This window comes from Dermacentor silvarum, chromosome 1 (genome assembly GCF_013339745.2).
Source record: "Dermacentor silvarum isolate Dsil-2018 chromosome 1, BIME_Dsil_1.4, whole genome shotgun sequence".
Classification (NCBI taxonomy): Eukaryota; Metazoa; Arthropoda; class Arachnida; order Ixodida; family Ixodidae; genus Dermacentor; species Dermacentor silvarum.
The window spans coordinates 119936185-119958995 of NC_051154.1; the positions used below are offsets into that span (position 1 = coordinate 119936185).

General features: G+C 42.0%; 1 protein-coding gene across 4 annotated transcripts in view; it reads right to left on the reverse strand.

The window, feature by feature from the left end:
* LOC119435926 (heat shock factor protein-like) overlaps positions 1–22811 on the reverse strand; it is an 80461-nt gene that overhangs the window by 35810 nt on the left and 21840 nt on the right. For all 4 annotated transcript variants that reach the window (XM_049660895.1, XM_049660894.1, XM_037702627.2 and 1 more), the window contains exons 3-6: positions 15764–15885; positions 6069–6437; positions 5553–5830; positions 4012–4180 (exon numbers count right to left, since the gene is read on the reverse strand). In XM_049660895.1, the coding sequence (XP_049516852.1) occupies positions 4012–4180; positions 5553–5830; positions 6069–6437; positions 15764–15885 (938 nt within the window). The remainder of the gene's footprint in view (positions 1–4011; positions 4181–5552; positions 5831–6068; positions 6438–15763; positions 15886–22811) is intronic.

Consider the following 22811-nt stretch of genomic DNA (forward strand, 5'->3'; position numbering starts at 1 on the left):
ACACTTTCTGAAATGTTCCACAACAGCTGGCACTTTACTCCCTCGATTCCTCATGGATGACAACATTATCATAGGCATTCCCTTTGTTTGGTATGATGGCTAATATACTATGTTCTGTGCCAAAGTTTATTATATGTAACAATTCACACTGTGTGGATCACCGGATATATAGCGCTGCTACCACCATATTGTAACAGTAGCTGAACTCGTGAGCTTCGGATACTATAAGGCAGGGGGTGACTTCCAGCCTTAAAGGAACACTAAAGGAAAATGCTAAATCAGTTTAGATAAATAGAGCGTTCTTTGAAAACTCTGTTGTAATTAATTTTTAAATATTAGGTTGATTATTAAGAAAAGAAAATGAAGGCCAAAGTTTCAGTTTTTGAATTTCACACCAATTCCCCAACACCAGTACATCACTGTGACGTCACTGATTTCAAAGTATTTTTTTGTATTTAGGCTGCGGTTCATCAAAAGTTCCCGAAACTCGCCATGTTCAATCTTTGGCTCCTTTAGAACACAATGTAGTCTCTTTACAGCTAAAGAACTAACTAGGCCCTAAAGGACGCTGTTGAAATCCATGACATCACAATGAGCTGAGGAGAGAACATCAAGGAGACGTCGCCACCAGTCTTTTGTTATTGCACTTTTTATGGCTTACCAAGCGTCTTATCGTGGCAAGAGGGGTGTTTTTGATATTGCAGAAGAGTAGTTTACTAGTACAGAAGAAATAATTTTTCTCTTTAGTGTCCCTTTAAGGATTTCGGGAAAAATTATTACCTTGAATTTGAGTAGATACGGTAAGCTTCTCTACATCGGTTACTTCATTCAGTATCTACTCCGAAGCGTAAAAGCTCAAGCACAACCAAATTTTGACAAGGCCACTAAAACTGCATTTTTTTCACTGCCTTCAAGAAGATGACATTATTTTCAACATTTTCATTTTGCATGAGAAAGCAACCTGTCTGACAATAACATTACAAGAAAAGTAATAATAGTATTGAACGGCAAAGGGTGTGACCTTTTCAATACATATATTAATTTTCAACTTTCAAAGGATGGTACAATGAATACATGAACACCCAGATGCATGTCATATGATATTGAAAGGCACGTCACATTCAATACTCAGTGAATGGCCATTTCAAAATGTTCTCTCTCTTACACACACACACACACACACACACACACACACACACACACACACACACACACACATACACACACAAACATATATACGTGTCCCAACTATCATGCACCAAGATTTAAAAATATGCAAATGCCACGTAGCTGGTCAGAACCAAGGTAATATTCTTTGCCATCGCTTGGAGATGCATAACTTTTTGCATTCGGCCTAATTACATACCTAGTCTTATTTAATAAACTTCTCAAATATTATAATCAGATGAAAAGTGTCGATAAGAAAATTGTAGAGCAACATGAAAAACTCCCGATACAGCGTTCTGTTGCTGAATACGTGCTACCTAAAAGTGTTTTTTCCAAGCGTGAAAGAAGCCCACGAATACACGCAAAGTGCTTCGAGCGGCCAGTCATGTGGCAATTTTGCATGTATTCGCAGGCTTCTTCCATGCTCAGAAAAACGCTTTTATGTAGCATGTATTAAGCAACAGAAAGCTGTATCGGGAGTTTTTCATGTTGCTCTACAATTTTCTCATCCGACACCTTTCATCTGATTATAATATTTGAGAAGTTTATTATTTAAATTAGACTAGGTATGTAATTAAGCAGAATGCAAAAAATAATCTGAGTATCTCCAAGCGACGGCAAACAACATTACCTTGGTTCTGACCAGCTACGTGGAATTTGCATATTTTTAAATCTTGGTGCATGATAGTTGGGAACCCAATACAAACACACACGCACACACGCACGGATGCACGGGGTGTTTCATGTGATACAGCTCGGACAAACAAGACCAACAGTATATTGTTCGCAATTATGTTCAGTTACTTAAACTATTTCAGAAGCGCGATTAGCTGGCTAATTATTTAGGTTATTTATTAGGTTAGGTGCATGATAGTTGGTGTGTGTGAGTGTGTGTTTGTGTGTGTGTGTGCGTGCGCATGTGTGTGTTACGTTATCTTTTATTTGGTTCTCTTGAGAAAAAAAAAAATGTTCACTTCACTCTTGTGCATCTGGATGACAGCGCTCTCAGTCATGTTTCCGAAGATCAAAGCGAAAGAAAAAATATTGTGGCAGGAACCATTGAAGATGATCGTGAAAGTAAGCGAAGGCTTTCTTGTGTAACCTGCTGCATATCCCCATATCATCCATGAATCGCGAAAACTTATAAGCACATCAGCAGACGGATGAAACTGCAAGCTCGCTGCCTACCACAATGCTGAATAATACCAAGACACAGTATTTCTTGTAATCACTGCACCTAGTTGAAATTTCGTAGCAACCACCCCTATCCCTACTATCCTGGCTGCAACTTAGTTGCAATGACTTTCCATCAAATGGCCGGGCTTGCTAGGGAGATGTCTGCTGTTGATGGAGCACAATCGCTTTAATATATTGAAGGCTACCATACCCCTTGAGTCACCTTGGCACATACATCTTGGGGGATTGGCCAAGAATGGACACATACCAATATGGATGAGCTTGCCTAAAGGCCACACACCAGAAAAATATATTTTCCTTGTAGAGTTTTGGCTTTTCAAACGGAGTTTCTGAATAATTTCCTTTAGCCAACAATGAATCACAGGCAACAAGCAACATTTGTTGGATTAGAACAGGAAGAGAGTACAAGGAAGAAAAAGTTTGGCATGAGACCTAGCTTGCTTTTGACAGAATGGTCAGAGGAGAAAGACTGATGCAAAATCCCCGGCTGCAGTGTTATCCCACAGGTAATGAAGAAATGATATGTACATCTCTGTTTCACATCCCACGTGAACTCACTTATGAGTTCCACACAACACTATAGGTGGCAAAGGGTAAAGCTAATTTCCAGTGTTCTGCCTGGTGTTGCCCATAGGCAACAAACCTACTTACTGATGAACAAGTTTCCACCAATTATTTTTTCGTTTCAATGAATATCCTTGATCTCAGTGAATTATGCACATTTTAATAAAAATGAGCACTTCCTTCAGGTATTTTTGTCCCATCCTTAAGGATTAAAGCATCTTCAGACATTTTACCTTTCCATGCCAACAACTCTCACTCGTCCAGGTGTATACTCCAATAAATTCCAGTGACAAGTCTTGCTTGTCCAGAGATTTCCTTTCATCTACTGAACGCCGCAGACGAGTAGAAGTCATTTTATAATTTGGATGTGAACACTGCTACTGCATGGCACCAGCTTCCAAAAAACTTATTTTCTGTGAGGATGGTTTGCGAAAACATAACAAAATTCTGGCTAGTATGGGTGTTAAACATGGAGGCTCGGAGTTAAGCAGCTGCAGTGCCAATGGCCGCCCTTTTCAACGGTAGTATCTTGGGTGTTTTTAGAAGTTTCTTCACGTCAAGTAAGCAATTAGACTTGTAAAGCTATAAGGAGGCGTGTTCAGAGCGTCAACGTAGTACTGACGACTGCAAGGAAGAGTTGAAGCCTCTGGCTCTCATTCGGTCGACACGGCTCGACAAAAACGCTGTGCTACCTCCACCTCAGCGATTTCCATTACTCACAGATCCATTGCATGGAGGACAACAAAGCATGCTTTACTTCTATTCCAAGTAATGTCAAGCTTCATTTAGATAGTTTCTGTGGCCATGCCTATCTTCAACTCAAAAACATTTAAAACATTTTTTTTAAATGGCAATGATAACAAAAAACAATATTTGAACTGCAGCTCATATTGCAAAAATGAAAGTTGTTCACAATGAATCAGTCATAAAAACATTCAAGAAATTTTGGCAGTTTCAAAAAAAGAAAAAAAAAAATTGGCACAGAAAGGGTTAAACCAGACAAGGCTTTTCTTCATTGTTGCAACTGCAAACATAGCGCAATAGGCTTTAACAAATCTGCTAAAACGACATCGCATAACTTACTGAATTTGCAGATCTGTCCTTGTCAGTGGTAGAAGAAGATGTCACAACTTCGACAGCCTTCAGACAGGGCACTGCTAGGCTCTTGGAAGAGGGTGCAGCTGGTTCCTTTGGACTGTCATCAGATGAATCCACAATCACTTCTTCAATGTCACATGGGAGTACATATGAGCTGTAACAGGCAAAGATATATATATATATATATATATATATATATATATAGCACAACACTTATAGCAATACTAAATTGAAAGCCTGATCTATTTAACTATATATCATAACCGGGCCCATTTCATGCACCTTTAGTACCCGATACAATGAGACCAAGCATGTAATCTTTATAAATCTACTACACTGTAACTGCAATGCACTAGTTAGCTGCAGCAAAACTAAATGTAATTGATGCCAAGAATAATATGTGCCTGGCTAAAATTGTATTTTCAATTACCTAAGAAAAAGAAGCAGGAAAATAAGACAGACAGTCATCGATACACTTTCATCAGATTAAGTTCGTGTATTTTGCTTGTCAATCACCGAGTGCATCAGCAATGTAGAAAATAAAAGTGCTATATACAATTTAATATTTAGTGTAACAAAGTGGCAGTCCCAAGGAGAGAGAGGGTGGGGGGGAGGTTGCTCTTTACCAAGCTGTCGTGCTACCTGTGGCACGAGAAGCTTCGCATTACCAGTACTTGACCAGATTGTTGACCACACTGAGCTACAGAAGAAACTGATTCCCAGAAGTGTATAAAATAAACGGGTCGCCTTATCTTTCTCTTGTCTCCGACTTTCATCATGTATATAAACTTACGTTTTGCTAAGCAGCATATTTCCATTGTCCCGTCTCTCAATGTCAGACGGCTATGGCCAGTTTCCTGCAGTCCACCTCCCCGTCAAAACAGAGGCTGCTTGCAGCTTGTGAGCCCCCATCATAAAGAAACATCTCTGCAGTCTTCAGAATAGCGGCAGGTGTCAGGGGATGAACATTTTCAAATCAGAGTCGCTAGCTGTTATCCCACTGTAAACTATGAAGGCGAGGATTACGACATCTGATGCCGTAATTTTGACGAAAGCTTCTTACAACACAAAAAGTAGCCCTGCTTGGGACTGTCTGCCTCATCAATTCCCGAGTGTGATCAAATAATGATAGGTGTGGCGTGATGAGGACTAGAAAGAATATTGACCGACTACAAAGCCACAATCTCACGTTCCATCCAAACATCTCTAGAGTGTAGAAGGATGTGAAGTTGGGCAGTAGGTCACCAGAAGCGAGTGAAACTTGCATCGTATCATAGTAGTGTCAAAGTTTTGGCACACAGCTTCGCTACCATACTTTACAAGTAGAAGCAACATGCATGTGCACAAAGCAGGAAGCAATAAACAAAATAGTACTAAACAAAATGCTATCATCCTTTATTTTTTAGCACTCGCCAGTCCACAAACCCCCTCCCCCCTAAAAGCAATGTCTGGGACTGCCACTGGTGCGATACAAAATTCATGCAACTGCTTGAAATGATACAACTAGGACTATAACATATTCTCACCCCTCCTCATCCTGAAGAGGATCAAGTAGGCACAGAGGCTCTATTGCTTCTGTTGCATTCAAAGGACTAGCCACTACAGGACTAACATCCAAGTCATTGGAAGCTGCTGGTGAAATCAGACGTAATGGCATCACAGGCGCTGACACGTCGACTGCCCTGGGGGACTGGCCAGTAGTCACCAGATCACCAACAATGGGGCCACTTGTTTCACCAAGGTCTTCCATTACATCAGTTACATCACGAATTACAGGACCTTCAGACACCTGTGAACCGGCAGGCTGCAAAGTGCAAGAAATCCACCAGTTATGAATGTTCAAGAGCCAAGAAACTAAAGTAGAAGACACCTTAATCATAAGAGGAACTGCACAATCATCTACCTTGCACAAAGGAAAGTTTCAACAAATTAAAAGGCGCACAAGAAAACATTGGAAAAAAGAAAAATTGTGTACAAGGGGGAGGGAACATAACATTCTCTAGGCAAAGGCCTTTGACCATGGTAAAAAACTTTAAACGTACTGAACTGACTTGGTAGTCGGCAATAAAGGCATTCTTGGCCAGTCGGGGCACCTTTGCACCTGTGCTGGGACTGTCGTGGAGCATGAGTGGGATCTTGCGCTTTACAGTAATATTACGGTTGGCCTGTACCATGGTGACCAAGAACTGGATGAGCTTTTCAACTATTTGCTGTTGCTTCATGTGGTTCTGGCGTAGACGAGCCACCTCCCGCCATAATGCCTCATTTTCTTTTTTCATGTCCGAAAGCAGTTGGTCCATGTGCTCTTGGCGACCCTGGATGCTGCCCACATCTGAAAGCAGCTCCTTGAAAACCTCGTTGCGTGCTCGCCCATCATCAGGAACAACTGCTCCTGCCCGGCTAGATGGAACCTGCAAATGGTCAGCCAGATAATGATAAGCAATGCTGAGCTCCTTTGCAGTGCAGTAGTGAATCGATCAATGGCAGCCAGCGCTGAACCTTCACAACATACACAGTCCAGATGCACTTACGAACCATAGAACCCAACATAAATAAGAGATGCAATCACTGGCACTTCATTGAAGTAATTTACTGTTGTAACACCTACTTTGTATTTTGATAACTATGTTCAAATTATGAGTTTACCCATTTTCTATGGCTGACACTTCATTGATGTAATTTATACCCCTGTCACACGGGACAACTTAAGTGCACTTTGAGTGAGTGCGCTTAGCTGCGAGTGTCATTCGCACGCTGCCACACGGGAATGCGTAGTGACAGTTGCTGCAAAGCACACTCGCCAGCGAGTGCGTTCGCCAAACTAACTTTGCTACACCGAAGTGCGTAGCCTCGGAAGCAGGGGCTCAGAAAAAAATGAACTAATATTGAAAGCAGAGTTTGCAGTCTTTATAAACCATTATTTTCATTATTAGGAACATTAATACTTATTAAAATGTACTTTACAACAAAAAATACTACTTCCCGTGCCATCTGCAATGAAATCCACCATTTTGAATGCGTTTGCCTTGGATACGATGCCGTCTTGTCTTGGCTCGTGATGATCGATGACGCTAATGCGATTGCAATGATTCACTTCATTTGTACCTAAAGTTTATTGTAAATGCTGTTTATATATATAAGTTATTACTTAGCAAGTATTGCCTAAAATAACAAATATATGTTGTGCTACTGACTCACTTATCACCATTACCATTATTTCCAAAGTGCACTTCTCTTTCTCGTGTAGCAGCACGCTGCCAAAGTGACACTGTGTGCACGTAAGTGTACTCACTCAAAATGACACTAAATTTGCCAGTGTGACAGGGGTATTACTGTTGTAACACCCAGATTGTATTAGTGATGCCTTAAAACCCACCCTGTAACGTCCTTATCGCCAACAGTATCGTAAATTAAAAAAAAACATTTAGGTACCAAAGCTGCAACTACTAATGCAAAGCATTTTTTGTGTCATTCAAGGCACATTCCTATCTCGCCTCGTTTCGGGCCTCTTTAATAAATAAAAATGTGTGGCCCACGGCGGGATCGAGCCTCTGACTTCCAGCACAGCAGACCAATGTTCTAACCATTAGGCCACAATCACATCTTTACTTCTCTCTTGCTAAAGCCAACAAGCTCTTTCGAGATGTTTGTCACATGCATCATGTGCCAGTTTTTCACCTTCCCTTGCAAACAGCTAGCACTCTGAAACGCTGTGTTAGACTGCACAGCCTTCAGGGTCGGCCCACATTGCCGTCTTTCCCTCGTAGTAGCTAAAGCTATGTAGACGCTGGGCAATATTGTACTGCTTTCATAGTTGGCAGAGGTCAAACAGGTTTTCGTGAAACTTTTGGAGGTATGCCGCGAAGTATGCCGTAAGAAGCACATGAAGCAGTTCGTTGCCTACGCGGTTGGTATTGTGTACAAAATTCCACTGTACTGCGGCCAGAACTACATAGGACAGACGGGACGGTGCCTCAACGAATGCCTTCAAGAACATGCTACGTCTCTCGACACAGGACGTGGCAGCAACCTAGCCATTCATGCAGTGTCATGCAGCTGTACTTCAGAATTTACTAGTGCCAAATCCTCAGGTGACACAAAGATCAAAAAATGCACGAAATTGTTGAAGCATATGCGATTCATGGGAGGGGCCTCTCTTGCGTAAGCACACCATCACTCAGTTTTATTGATATAGAGCTAAATTATCTGGGCAGTTTGATTGTCTGATCAAGTGACTTGGCGTGTGCTTGGGTTGTTACGTTGGCTATTTGGCGTCACACTGAACTGATTTTTACTTATTTGCGCATCTTGATCATATAAGTTTCTTCAAATAAAAAATGGTTTAGTCTCCATCCAAGTGCTGTCTTTCTTTGTCCCGTCGTTTAGCACTCCTCCAAAAGTTTCAATGTACCAACAAGCTCCACTTTCAACCCTTCTGCACATTTTAATGTTTCTTTGACAAAGCACAAATTCCATCGTCATTTTAACATAGCCTACATGACATAAACATAGGTATGTACGACTGTGTAACACTTAGTCACAGATGACACTATAATCTGTCATACCATCATCATCCCCATCGTCGTCGTTTTGCTGCTGCCCTCATACACACGATCATGTCACACACAAAACTGCTCCACCTGGCAACACTTCAGGGAACCCCCAACTATGCTGGATCGCAGCTAGCTGCATTTATAACATTGATTCTCAGAGTGAATGAGATCGGTATAAATCCCCAAGGCACTGAGCTATGCTCCTTAAAGGGTTGCAAAATATAGTGCCTTTTCCTCTTCACAATCACTATCTCTTTCGCTCTCTCTCTCTCTCTCATGGTGGTGGTAAGTTCGGTCAACTTTTCCATTTTATTTACTTAAACAGGAATGGAAGCGGCCAAGGGTGTTTTGGAGCAGCTCTGGGAGCAGCAAATTTGGCCCATTGGAGCAGGTTTGGAGCAGGAATTCTACATTTTGGAGCAGAGGATACGCATTTGGGAGCATGCTATGTAAGAATCAACATGATTGAAACAGACAAATCAAGAAAAGATGTTCTTTATTTGACTTTGCAGAACACTATTAGGTTACGGCAAATCAGTTCTGCAGAAGCCCGCAAGGTGGATGAAAGTTCACTAAAAAAAGTGTCATACAACCGACAAAGGAAACCCATATGTGTTCCTCGGGAACTACTATTAAGTTACACACCGGACGTGCCAACTAAACGTGGCCAAGAAAAAATATAACCAAAGAATTTACGAACACAGCAGCCATTGTCTGTTCATAGGTTTATGTTAATGCTAGTCAAACGCTTTTTTTTTTGGTTGTGCACAAGCAATTATATTTAAGTTTACATTAGCTAACATTAATTACCCCACTTATTGGATAAGAATATTGAATAATGAATGTAAATCCTAGGTTGCTTTAAATCCAGTAATCGCTAGTGTTTCAACATCCTCCGCAACTTTTTCACTGATATCTCGTCGATTTGGTAAGTTTATAAAGTTAGCTAATTAGACGTATTCATGCACAATGAACAATAAATTCTGACTGTGACAACCATGAACAACGCCCATTAATATACAATGAACGCCGTTCGCGTAATGCCTCCAGTTATTTTTGCAGAGTGCCACAGAATAAATGTGAAGTTACGTTCTTGGTCATTGCATGTCTTGCAGGATTACACATAACTTGGCGAAACAAAAGAAACAAAAAGACCCACATTTACGAAAAGCATAAAGGGGAAAAAAAAGCGTTCAGTGGCTTTCCGATCAGCATAACAGACCAATATTTTGCACAAGCTCAATTATTAGGGCTGCCCCATAAAGTCAATGTAAAACGGCAACCGATATTTGGAATGCCAAACACTGGTTGCTTTCAATTTTAGGACTTGATCTGCACAAGTTGCGTCGTGAACATCTCTGCCGCAAACGCAATTTCTGCCGTTCGCGTACTCTCCGACCCTTTATGACCACTATTCGGCCACTATGGTAGGCTAAAACTGAAACCTTACATCCTTGGCTTGCGTATTGCGACCGCAAAAGTCAGCTTTGTATGGTCTGGTTATGAAGAATATACAGTACCCAGAGTGCAAATTTGAATTATGATTACAGTTCTCATCGGATATTTCTGGTCAAAGAGGCTTCACATGCACATGCGAAATAGATTTTAACATTACACACATGGTGTTCGCCGTTAATCGAAGCAGATTTACCAATAGGGCCTACAAGAGAGCCCTAAAATGTATGACAGATCGTACGACTTATTGAATCAGCTGAGAGTGCGGCTTTCTTTCCCAACTGCCCCATAAATAGAGCGCTAGTTCAAATCATCTTTAGCTCGTCCGCATATTATGCAAGCGTGTAAGACTTATATAAAACATTCGTAATGCATTGTATATCACAAAGGATTTTCGTTTTCATGCAGCCAAGTTACACAGCGCCACCAAACACACATACACTCCAAGGACGCCGACGCTGAACGAATTGATTCAGCTTGGCTTCTATGGCTAAATGCTAGTCGACACATGGCTGTGTGGTTTGCCACTGAGAACGTACATCCCACAAAATTTAGCGACTTCATTTGAAGTTAAGAGTTTTGGCACAAGTTGGCGCAGCTCGGCGGTTCGGCGCAAGATGGCGCAAATGGCCCAGCACTTTTATCCCTGCTGAAGGGGTTGGCACTGGCTGTCGTTCAGTCCCTGCATTATGCTGTGGTTCCTACTGATAACTGCTTTTCTTAGCTCACATTTCCCAGCTGCATTGTTAACCATACGGAAAGCTGTTTCAATGGCTTTGATAATTCTCACTGCTTTCTGAGAGTAGCACCATCTACCTCTATAATCAGTGCCAGGTCGAGAATGCAGCAGCAAGTGCTCCTCAAAGGGAGCATGTATACATGCACCATCAAATCACCACTGCTTCGCGGCAGTGCCACTAGATGGCGCAGCATGTCCAGAAAGAATAAGCCCCCTGAATAAAACTAAAGGTAGCGAACCAGGAATTCTGCCGAGGAATATGACTTCAAACACACTTGGAAGTACTGACGAGGCTTTGAGAACGCCACCCCACATCGCAGCTGCTACAGCTACGAAACACCACAGTCTCCGGCCGGAGTCTCACTGTGCCAGTTGCAGCAGCTGGTCAAAAAAAAAAAAAAAAAAGCGAGTCCAACAAAACAGGGCATGCCCGCAAAATAAGACCTATCGAAAGCGACAGGCGAGACAACAGGCCACAGCCTCTTATACAGAAACTGTGCCTGCCGCATCACCCCGAAATCGCCGCCGTTTCTGGGGGGCGTAACTATGTTGAGAGTAACGACAACCGGTGATGTCGGCTCGTCGACCCGGTGCAACGTCAAGAGTGAAAAATGTTGTCCTTACTCTGCAAACAATGAAAGTTACGGCACACAATCTCTATGTGCGCACCCTACATAAGTGGCGCCCCCACCCACCAGCAACGGTGTGGCTTGATTAGCAATTTCAATTTTTTTTCGCGAATAAAATCAATTTTTCGTAAAAATTCTGTCGACATTTATAGAATTGTAAGACAAGTCCAAATTCGTACATTTTATGGAAAATTCTGAAGAGTTGGCAAGTATGTGTTTTACACTCACGTTGCAGTGCACAAGGCCGACATTTGTAAGGTGATCATTGATGAAAACCATTTCTATGTGTAACTTTCGTCCTTCCATACACTTTGTTTACAAAAGAAGTACAGGTTCCACTGTGATGTTTGCGCTTGAAAGCCAGTGGCCCCAGTTTGTCATAAAGGCGTAGGGCCGGTTTCACTGCATACACAGAAGCCAGCGTCATGATGAAACGACGAGAATAGTTGAGATGCTCTGCGTTGATCACACTTTTCTACACGATGCTACACGATTCAGGCGAATATGTCCCGCGCCTCACGTTTGGTCATCACAGTAGTAACATGATTAAATTATAAAGCTGCTCAAGCTCAACACACAGCAGCCGGTTGGATACACGCAGGTATACATGTACACACTTTTGAGCAGCGCAAACACATTGAGTTGTTGAATGAGTAGGTGCTACATAGTGCTACACACATGCAAACGTGTCGCCTTGCGTGTGTGCTGGCGAAACCTTGACTTCACCGCAGCCCTTTCACGCTGGCCAAGTGTCTTTAGACAGCCAAATCAAGAATTTGCTCAATGCAACAGAAACAACTTGCGAAGCGGCTTGATCTGTGCAAGCGACGACAGTGTTTTTTCCTGCAGGTACACTAGGTCGTGTACGACACAACACTTAAATAAAGCTCTGGAAGGTATGGGAACATTGTGTACATTACGTTTCCATTATTGGCAAAACAAAGAGCACCGATTTTTGCGCTAGTACTCAAAGCTAAAAAAAATTGTCCATGAAACTAGCCTCAAAAGGCTTCTAACTGGAGGCAGCCAATGCAAAGTGGCAAAAGAAGTGCACAGTTACTCTGCCGAAAAAGTACAAAAATCGCCTGCTTCGGCCACTTTCATAGCGTTCCGTCATCGCTTGTACCACAGCACACAATAAACAAGTCTACAATACGGTAAAAATCCATGCACAAATACCCGATCACAATTTTTAATGTCTCACCTAGCGTAACTATGGGGGGAGCCATGCGCCCCGGAGTAAACAGTGAGGGCAAGCAACGAGGGAAAGCATGAGCGGTGAGGAGACCAGGAGAAGGAGAGGCCGGGCAAGGAGGAATGCCACTGCCTTTACTTTTATTCAGGGGGCTTAAGAAAGAAGCGATACAGAGGAGCCTGGTTGCTGCATGACGTGTTTCTCAGACGCCATGCATTTTGGAGGTCACGCACAGGCTTCAAGATGGGACCAAGCGTTCTCAGGGAAGCACGAAAGAGGAATCCAGCGGCAGTACACGCCTCATACATACATACCTCGTTTCGACGGTGGCAATATGTTGTGTCGCTATACCGTATTTACTCACATAATGAGCGCACTTTTTTTCCCGACACATATGCGCAAAGTTGCGCATATTTTTACGCGGGGTAAAATTGAATGATTTTTTTTTTCGTGGCCACCTCTAAAAAAGTTGCAGTTTCACCCGATAGGCGAATCATCGATTGCAATAGCAAATGCATAGACAGCTATACGAAGTAAGGATAGTAGTACTATCGGCCGTATAAACTTGCAAACATTCGCTAACTATGTAAATTAACAAGCATGATGTCAGCGTGCACACACAAATATGAACACATCACACTCGATGACCACGGACACTCGCTTTCAGAACGCTGGTGTGAGGAAGCGCGGCAGCAGCAGCCAGTGAAGTGACCTTTGTGCTGTGTATCGCTTCAACGCAAACTGAGTGGCGAGAACACAGCACACACAAAGGTATGAAGCCGCAGTCGCACTTAGACTCACTCAGCCCCCAACGCAGATCGCTTTCAAGATAGGGTTCACAAGGGCTCGCAATGCGCAGTTGCTGCTAGAGTAACACGCCGCCCCCCTCCCTCCACTCCCCCGGCGCCATGCACACGACGGAAGACGGCGCATTTCCTCCCCGCTTTCCTCCCTTGCATGCGGGGGACACGATAGACGGTCGCGCAATACGCAGTTGTTGCCAGAGTACAACACCGCCCCTCACCTTCCTGCCCCTGAGGCCTTTTGCACGACGGAAGATGGCGCGTTTACTCCCCTGTTTTCCTTCCTTGCATGCGCGAGATTGAGCCGCGATCACCAGCTCCCCTCGGGCGCTTTCACTTGCACCTGCAGCATGCGGCGCGCGATGACAAAAATGCGCCTGGAGTGTCCCTATAATTACTATCACAATAAAAGTAGGAGACACACGGTATAATTCAACATCCAATACAGCGTTTGTCACAATCGTACCCGCCGGACGCCATATCAGATGCCGAATCGTACCGTGTGTCTCCTACTTCACAGCAGCAAGTTCCGGGCGTAATCATTATGCGAGTGAAGGAAAAAGCACACTTCTCGATTGGAAAAGTGGGAGTTCATTATGCGAGTAAATACGGTATTGATTCAATGCTAACGCATTACCATTGACAGTCATCGTGAGATGGTTTCTGCTGCATATTTTAAATGCGTAAGCATTTCTATGCCTACCCAACGAGGAAACACGCCCGTCCGTCCGTCAAGTAAGACGATCACTTTCAAGATAGGGGCCGCAGCAACGAGCACATTTACCTTCGTGCTGCCTCTCGCATCAACGCGAACTAAGCGGCTAGAACACAGTGCACACGAAGCTGTCAGCACTCGGCGCACTCTGTCCCCATCGCAGATAGCTTTCAAGACAGGGCCCGCGCATTCGTGCCATATGCAGCTGCCGCCGGAGTATGATTGATCACCGTTGATAATGGTTCGCATCGAGAGGAGGCAGTCTCATCAACCATGTCTACGTACAAGGTCTACCAAAAGTGACACTGTTCAATTATGTCACGTACTACAGCATGCATTGGCTCAGCCAGTGCTCATCTTCCACGAAGCAGCGGCATCATTCAAACGAACCATCATCCTATTTTAAGATAAAGAAGAACCAAACAAGACACAGTGTACATATTAAATATTGTCTACATTTGCTTCATGTACAAAACCTCTCTCGTCAGTTCATCCCACGTCCACATCCTCTGGGAGTTATCTATAACATGAGTGAACATTGCTACTACTTGCCTCTTCGTCGCTGTCTCATGCTGGTCTCATTTAAAATTTCGGTGTTGCAACTGCGCTTCTCCATTTCACAATTCATTTGCGGTGTTTCTCGCAATTATTTCAAACAGAGCAGCATATGACGACTAAAAGGCAGGTGATTAGTAGCAAATGCTTACACACCATTTACATAACCCCTATGGGAGATTCTGTGGGTAATTTGTATCGTTGAAATGCCAAGTCATGAGCACTGCTATTTGATGACTTCTCCGACGGAGTATGTGTACAAGGAGGGTCCCAAAATAGCCTTGTTAAGAGTCCTAAAAGATTCAGCTTTAAGGACATCACTGCTTAGACATCCAACTGGACCCCTGTTAGCAGCATTAATGGAAGCTGCAATGCTGAAAGCCGCCTGGTGACCTGCATTACATCCCACATACAACTTGCATCCCTGTAATCCCTACAAGTATGCCACATAGAAACCCACAACTGCAAAACGAGAGCATAAAAGGACCTCGAAGCTGCTCTTAGTGGCCCTGCATTTTGCTTACCCTGATTTGTTATATATCGCACAAACAGTTGCTTGAGCAGCTTTGTTCTTTCCCTTTTCCCATGCAGAGAAATGAAGGCACAATGATATAAGTTGCATTGAAGAGTTGCTCACATATGCAAACATGTGATGTGATGAAAAAGTCAGCAGCTGTGTGTCTAAGGATGGTAAATTTCCATTCTTTGCACTCTTCAGCATGAAATGAAATTTAAAAAAAAAAAACTTACTTTCCCAACAATGTCTTTGTAGCTGGAATGGTAACCCACTTTGTAATAAATTAAGCGAATATATTCGTTCAAAACAGATCCCCACTTTATGCAAAGGACAAATACAAATGTACTGGCCACACTTGCGCAACACAGACCCAAAACAGCTATGATGGCAGTTTGCAGTTTTTGTTTGCCATCACCACTGCTACAGCTCAACAGCAAATGAGTGTCTCAAGTAAGAAGAGTTGGAGAGTAAATTCAGAAACAGACTGCAAGAGCACACCAAGCAAGAAGAGCAACAAGTCAAACTGCGGCATGACAAAACAGCTGGTAAAACTAGAAAATAGCAAACAGTATTTACCTTTCGCTTGATGAATTCTAGCAGACATTCTTGACCCCGAATGAAGAAGTTATGGAAAAACTCTATTCCCTCTCGGTCTGACCTCAGACCCTGGTCTATGTTGGCCACTTTGCGAAAGCCATCTGAAAAGAACGAACAAGATATAATGAAGAAATACTGCACATATGCTGTGCAAAAGTTGCCCAAGCAATACTTCTCTCTAAAAAAACATGTTTAACTAGTATAACATCTAAAAGTTGAGAAAATACAGTGCATCAGCACACAACACTGTCGTCCATGATAAACTAGCCTTCCCGAGCACAAAAATAAAATACACAAATAATCATATGAAGCACACATTGGCGGACAGTGAACTTGGCAGAAGGTGATGTGCAGCTTGGACTGGTGGAAATGAAGAACAGTGGTACAATGGCAGAGTTCCATTTCAGAACAGTTTGAATAATTGATGACCCAAGACAATCAAATTTCCCTTAATGCCCTCAGCGTGAAATAAAGGAGTCTGTCAGCATACCACCGTTGCACACAATAATCTCCATGACAGTTTTCCAATAAAACAATGGCATACCCCATCTGATGAAGAAATTTAGGAATACACTTGAGAATGAGCTGCAGTCAACAAACTCAGCAAGACAATATTTTGCCATTCAGCAAGAGCTGTACATGCGATGTGCAATAGCATCACTGTCACTAATTTTTGAAAATTATGCAGGAGATATTAGTGACTTACGTACCAAGGAGTTATTTGTGAAACACAACATGCGTATGGCCAATCAAGTTTATCTTTATAAATTAGTGCAGCATATACACGCCACAAACATACACAGACATTGACATGGTAGTTGAACATCAGTACGGATTTAGGCAGCATAGGAGGAGGCTTCCAAAGATTAGGACAAATTACGGGAAACAATCTTTAACATATCAAGCTATACAGATTCTGAATAAACAGAAAGACATAATAAATTGGACAGATAGCCCTGGTAAACATAAAAGAATGTACAAAACGTTTGCCACAACAGCATGTGTATTGTAGACTGTTTCACATTAGTTTCTACTTTATTAATAGCATCTCTGATTTTTTTTTTCTGTTTTGTACGCACAGTGTACTGGTGCATAATCGATCTCTACATATCTGTAACCCGATAAAAAGGCCTACTAGCTATCTAACACATGAATCCTGTGTGACCATTTGTATATGTATATGTATCTACGTGAACTATGTGCATATGTATGCATCTCATACTTGTTATCTGATGTATTAGAAGTCACTTTTTTTCCTTCGTCGGCTGTACATTGAGTGTAACTGCAACTTTCACATAATGTGCACCTTATTGTATACGTTATTGTAAATGCTGTATGAACTGAACAGGGGCAGGGGCCCTGTCAGGCTGTTTCAGCCTTTAGTCTCTGTTTCCGCAGGAAATGCCCTGCAATGAAGTGATTTGATTTGATTTGAAACCTTTATTCACAGTACACATTCTGAATACGCCCCTGCCAAGGCAACAGGCATCACTGCAATTCTCAAAAGCTTACACATGGTGTAGACCCTCCTGGGTAACTCATTGATAAACATGCATTTGTACACTTAACTGAGTCACTCTACAGTTCTGCCTGCCACCAACGTGATATTTCTACAGCAACACAGAGTAGAAATTGTTAAGCACTTGCTTCTTCATTGAGTGATGATCCACCAGTTCTTTCATGCCGTATAGATGGGGCGAGTTGCCTTCACAACTCTATGCAGTTCTGAGCAACCTTTAACATTCCTCATCAAGTTTGTATGAAAACTGTACCCAGCAAAAATATATGCTTATATGAAATTTGGCTGAAAATCTTTTGTTAAAATGCACCACATGAAATTACAAATCAAAGCTCTCATGCTAATTAAGGCCCTGTCACTTCATGCTGTTGACACGAAGTAACAGCACGTTATTTCAATGCTTATTCTTTCACCTAATGGAATGCTGCCAACAGCAAGACATATGAATGTCTGCTAGTGAATCAGATGCAAAAGATGAAGCTGCAAATGATGGGAATCTTACAGTTAAAGTGCACGGCTCACTAAGAAAAACAGCTCAGCTGAATGGCTTCAACGACGTGACCTTTTTTTGCAAGAGCTGTTCAGTCCACAATTGCACGGTTGCTTCAAAGCAACTGGACCCCTACAGTAATTTTATTTCAGCCTGCACAATTTTATTTCTGCCTGCAGAATTTTATTTCAGCCTAAGACCCAGTAAACACATATGCCTCTGCACAGCACAGGCCCAAAAGGGCTCTTTAAAAAGTGGGGGAGGTGAACCAAGAGCTAACATTTCACCTTAAATCTTCGGCAGATCATTATATTTACATACCTTCAGGTATGTAAATTATGGGTGAGCTTTGGCTTTTGAATTGTAATTAGCAGAAAATAATTAATCACCAGAGACGTAAGTATAAAAGATACAACACAAGTTAAAATGAAACACCAACCACCCAAACAGCAAATTACCATAAAACAATGACAGATAAAATAATTAAACCAGCATGAAGCCCCATCAAAATAAACTAAGCGATACTTCAGATGCACACATTAGGACGTTTGCCTGTTGTGAAAAGTGGTCTTGTAAAATGTGCAATATGGGATGTACATACACGCACATACAAACACACGCAAAAAAATGCATCAACATTATAACTACACCAGAGCAAAAAAAAAAGGCAGACAACCTTTTTTCCACTAACAAATCAAATTGCAAGTTAGCTCCCATTCGCAGCAAAAATTTCCCTATGAAGGCATGCCTCATCTACCTACCCCACCACGACAAAAATTTTGTCCAACACTTATCTTTACTTGCGGCAAACACCTGTACTATGATGAAATAAAGTGTAGTGGCTTGGCCATGAGACTGAGGTGTACAGGACTAACATATGCATCTGCTCTGTGACAGAAAATGCCAAGGTTGCCTCATATTTTTGTCATGAAAATGGGCCACACCATTATAGTAAGCAAGTATTCACTGTGCAGGGAAGCTGATTGGACAGCTTTGCAAAAGGTCTAAAAAAATAAATGATGGCACATATCAAGGCTGTTTCTTTTAAAGCTGCGCAATACACAACCCACCTCACAAATTCAACAAACTCTTTTTCAAGCTACCAGAGGTTGCACGTTGGGAGATACTTCACTGGTGTGGCCATAATTCAAAGCTAAAGGTCAAAGAGCCATGGTTTTAAAAGCTAGTGTGCATTTTTGCTTTCATTATACACAAACACATTTATCTTCACCTATTCACAGCAACACATGCAGATTCTTGAACAGCAGAATTGCCACACACACACACACACACACCAAACAACAAAGTTGATACTGTAGAAATACAAGTTTCGTTGAAAAAGGTTTACAATTTTTTTTAATGAATTTCAGCAATGGCAACATAAAAATGTAGTGGCAGATACGCCAGTCAATTACATTCTATCATTCCTGTGACGTCATGGCAGAGGCAAGCTGCTTGCAATATTGGCAGTAGTCTGGAACTATATTTTGTAGTGTGGAAGCACAGACAGCAGGTGCAGTGTGGTTTTGTTGGTGGAGCTTTCAGTGAATTCTTAGGTTGTCAGAGTAAAGTACGATTCCATTACCAAAAAGAGCAGCATATAATGACTACTGCAGAGGGGAGCTCCAAATTATTTTGGAACACTTAGATATTGTTTTTATCACAACGCTGCTAGAATCAAACATGCTTACATGCATCAGCTATATGCTATCAGCTCCCACAGAACATATGCAGAACAACAAAACTTAAGTGAGGTGTAAAAATGCTGACCTTTGGACTCTCAAGTTCCTCTAGCCTTTATCTCTGTAAGGGTCCCCATGTTAGTTTTGTCAGATTGCTTTTTGTATTTGAGTGCTTGTTAACACAGAGCTTGACTGGGTGTTTATGTCTGGAAGCAACAGGTGTTCACAACAAACAAAGGCATTCAAAAGCCCTTAGTGGCAAACATGTACCCAAGTACTGTCAATTGGATGATAAGCTAGAATCATACAATAAACAAATTTGCCTACAACTAGCAAATGGCTTAAAAATATTCTGTACAGTCTCAACAATTCAAATTTAACCTCCTGCAAGAAAAAAAAAAATCAAGTGCAATCATTAGGCACTTGAGTGATTTTAGCAGATATTCCAGTTGCAAACTAAATTTAAATATCCCATGGTAAGTATGTTCAAAACAATATTCAATAAGATTTACATAGATGTCTAAAAATACAGGCTTCAGTAAATATAGAAAATTATGTTGGTATTTCACATCAACATTTCACATTATGAACAGCATGAAAAGCACAGTGGACAAACAAAAGAGATTAAAAAAAGTTGAGCGCCCAATTTTCCATTTGAAAAAAGCACAAACTTATGTAGACGCCTTTTCACCCACTGCAATGGTTCAGTGGCTATAACATTTGGCTGCTGAGCAAAAGGCCACGACTGAGATTCCCTCATAGCGTGCGAGATTTGGGATGTTAAACCTCCAGAATTTGAAAACTCCCTTTTCAGTGATGGGAACTGGCACGTGGTGTTTTGGAGCAGTTCGGAGCAGAAAAATTTACTGCCTGGAGCAAGGAAACAATGCTTTGGAGCTGTAACTTTACTGCTCTGATGCAAAGAGGGCTCTGGTTCTGCATACAGTTAACGAAAAAAGATACTGTATAATTTAGTACTTTCTAGAAAATTGCATTCATTATGTATTATACCAAGATGCAAGTTTATTTCTTTAAGTTGCTGTTCCTTTTTATTATTATACATAAAAGAAGATTTAATTCGAATTTGCAGATAATTCTGCATTTAAATAAAGAGTTCATTCACCCCAAGCTGTCCTCTGTTTCATCTGCTAAACTCATGTCCACAAGTTGGATACGTACAGCCACATAATTGCTTAACATTATGGCGTAAGAGCTGCATCCTCCCACATTAATAATAATGTGTCAGAATAAGCTCATGCACTTAAAAGTGCATTCTAGTCATAGCTTATCGTCTGGGAGGCTGTTTTATTCACAGCAACAAGCGACACATCTGCCCCGTTGCAAGGCACTAACGTACATTCTGATCAGTGCTCGCGCAATATTATTTCCGTACCATGTCCATTGGGCATCGATAGCCCGCTATCAATGTTTTGAAATGCTGCTTTCGAAACCTTCCACACCGCTCACAGACACAATGCGCTATCGGACGTGAAGAACTATATTTTAGTTTTATAAGCAGTTCACTTTTTTCCTGCAAGGTGGTGATTTTTGAATGCGCTCCAAAGTTACACGACCATCAAAGTAGAAAGCAAAAATGGCTGCCCTCTATCGATGGTTTGAAACGCCGCTTTCGAGACCTTCCGTGCCGCTCACAGGTACATGGCGCCATCGGACGTGCAGGAGAAGAAATGTACTTTCGTTTCCCAAGGAGTTCAAACTTTTCTCGCGTGGCATTTATTTTTAAACGCGCTCTGAAATTTCACGATCGTTGCAGCAGAATGCAAAAAAAGGTCTGGCTCCGGAAGCGGCGCGCGCACTTCGGGAGACAGCAAGATCTCACTATTCCGCTGCCTCTGCGGCTGATCTTACCGATGCATCAAGTAGCAGCGAGTCGAGTCGGAAGACGCCGAATTACTGGACTTTGAGACAAAGCGACCCCGACGCAAAACAGCCCGGAACATCTGCGGCTGCAGCCCGGCTCGCCCAACTATAGTGCTTGCAGTTAAATTTTCCGGAGAATCCGGAGTTTAATTTTTGCAGCGGAATACCTATTCAATTAAAAATTTAGATTTTTTTGGAGATTGTGCCTATTAGACGGCAATACATTTTGTATATCATAATTTTTGTTACATTTTTTTCTTAGCAGATACAAGCGTGTCTTTACAAACTTTATTTAATTTTATCCCATGATCTTGATTTTGGCAATTTATATCTTTCTTATGACATAACCATTATCCGTCACCTTATCCGTTAACAAAACCATTATGCGGGAAAAGTGCATTAATTCTGCTTTTCATTTATGTATCACAAAAAATGTTGAGTGCAGTGGTTGCATCAGAAAAAAAAAATCTGGCATAACCTACAAAAAACACTTTTTTCCCCATGGTAGGGAAAGAGTTAAAGAATTGGGGGGCTATACTATATCGTAACTGTATATTACAGTTAAAATTACTAGATGAGCGAGTTGGTAGCTGATCAGAAGCACGACTAAGCAGCACAAATCAAGATGGAACAATATGCACTATTTTTGTTGTCCTCGCAGGCATAGAAGGAATAGCGTGTGTGTTGTGTAGTTTGCGCATCCGTGTCTACTTCACTGTCCCGTCCTAGCAATTTTTTTATGCGCAAGCATAGATAACTCGTCTGTACAACTGCCAAAATTGTTTGTCGCCGCGAGGGAAGCGAGCACAAGAGGAGGAAGGTGCCAGGAGGTGGAGAAAAAAATTGGCGCAATCGCGCCCTTTCCATTTGTGCTTCAACGCAGCAGTGCTTCGCTGTACATGTTCGCAGCGTCTCTTCTTTGCATGTGTAGCAATATGCGCTTTCCCTGTGGCACACCAGGCGTCGCACCGTCAAGGTCAATGTAGCGTCCGCAACTGCATTCGCACCCTTTCCGTTTGTGCTTCAACACCGCGGTGCTCGCTGTGCATGTTCGCGGCATCCACACGCTTGCGCGTAACCCGCATTCACGAAGTGATACGTCACTGTAACTTTTCCATGTCTGGGCTGCTAAGTCGTAATATAATGCTCTTGTCGAAACTGCTAAATGACGACGAAATAGGTGCATCAAGCAGCTGTGCCCTCCCAATCATGTGTCACCATAATTGCATAAAATATTATTTCTAACTACACACACTAGATGTAAAATACTAATCAAATGCATGTAGATGCCACTAATATATTGCGAAGCGACCACAAATATCTAATGTTATTAGTAGCGAGAAATTACGTGCCACGGAAGTGCTTCTTCTTCTTTTCTTCTTTCTGGGGTTTTACGTGCCAAAACCAGTTCTGATTATGAGGCACGCCGTAGTGGAGGGCTCCGGATTAATTTTG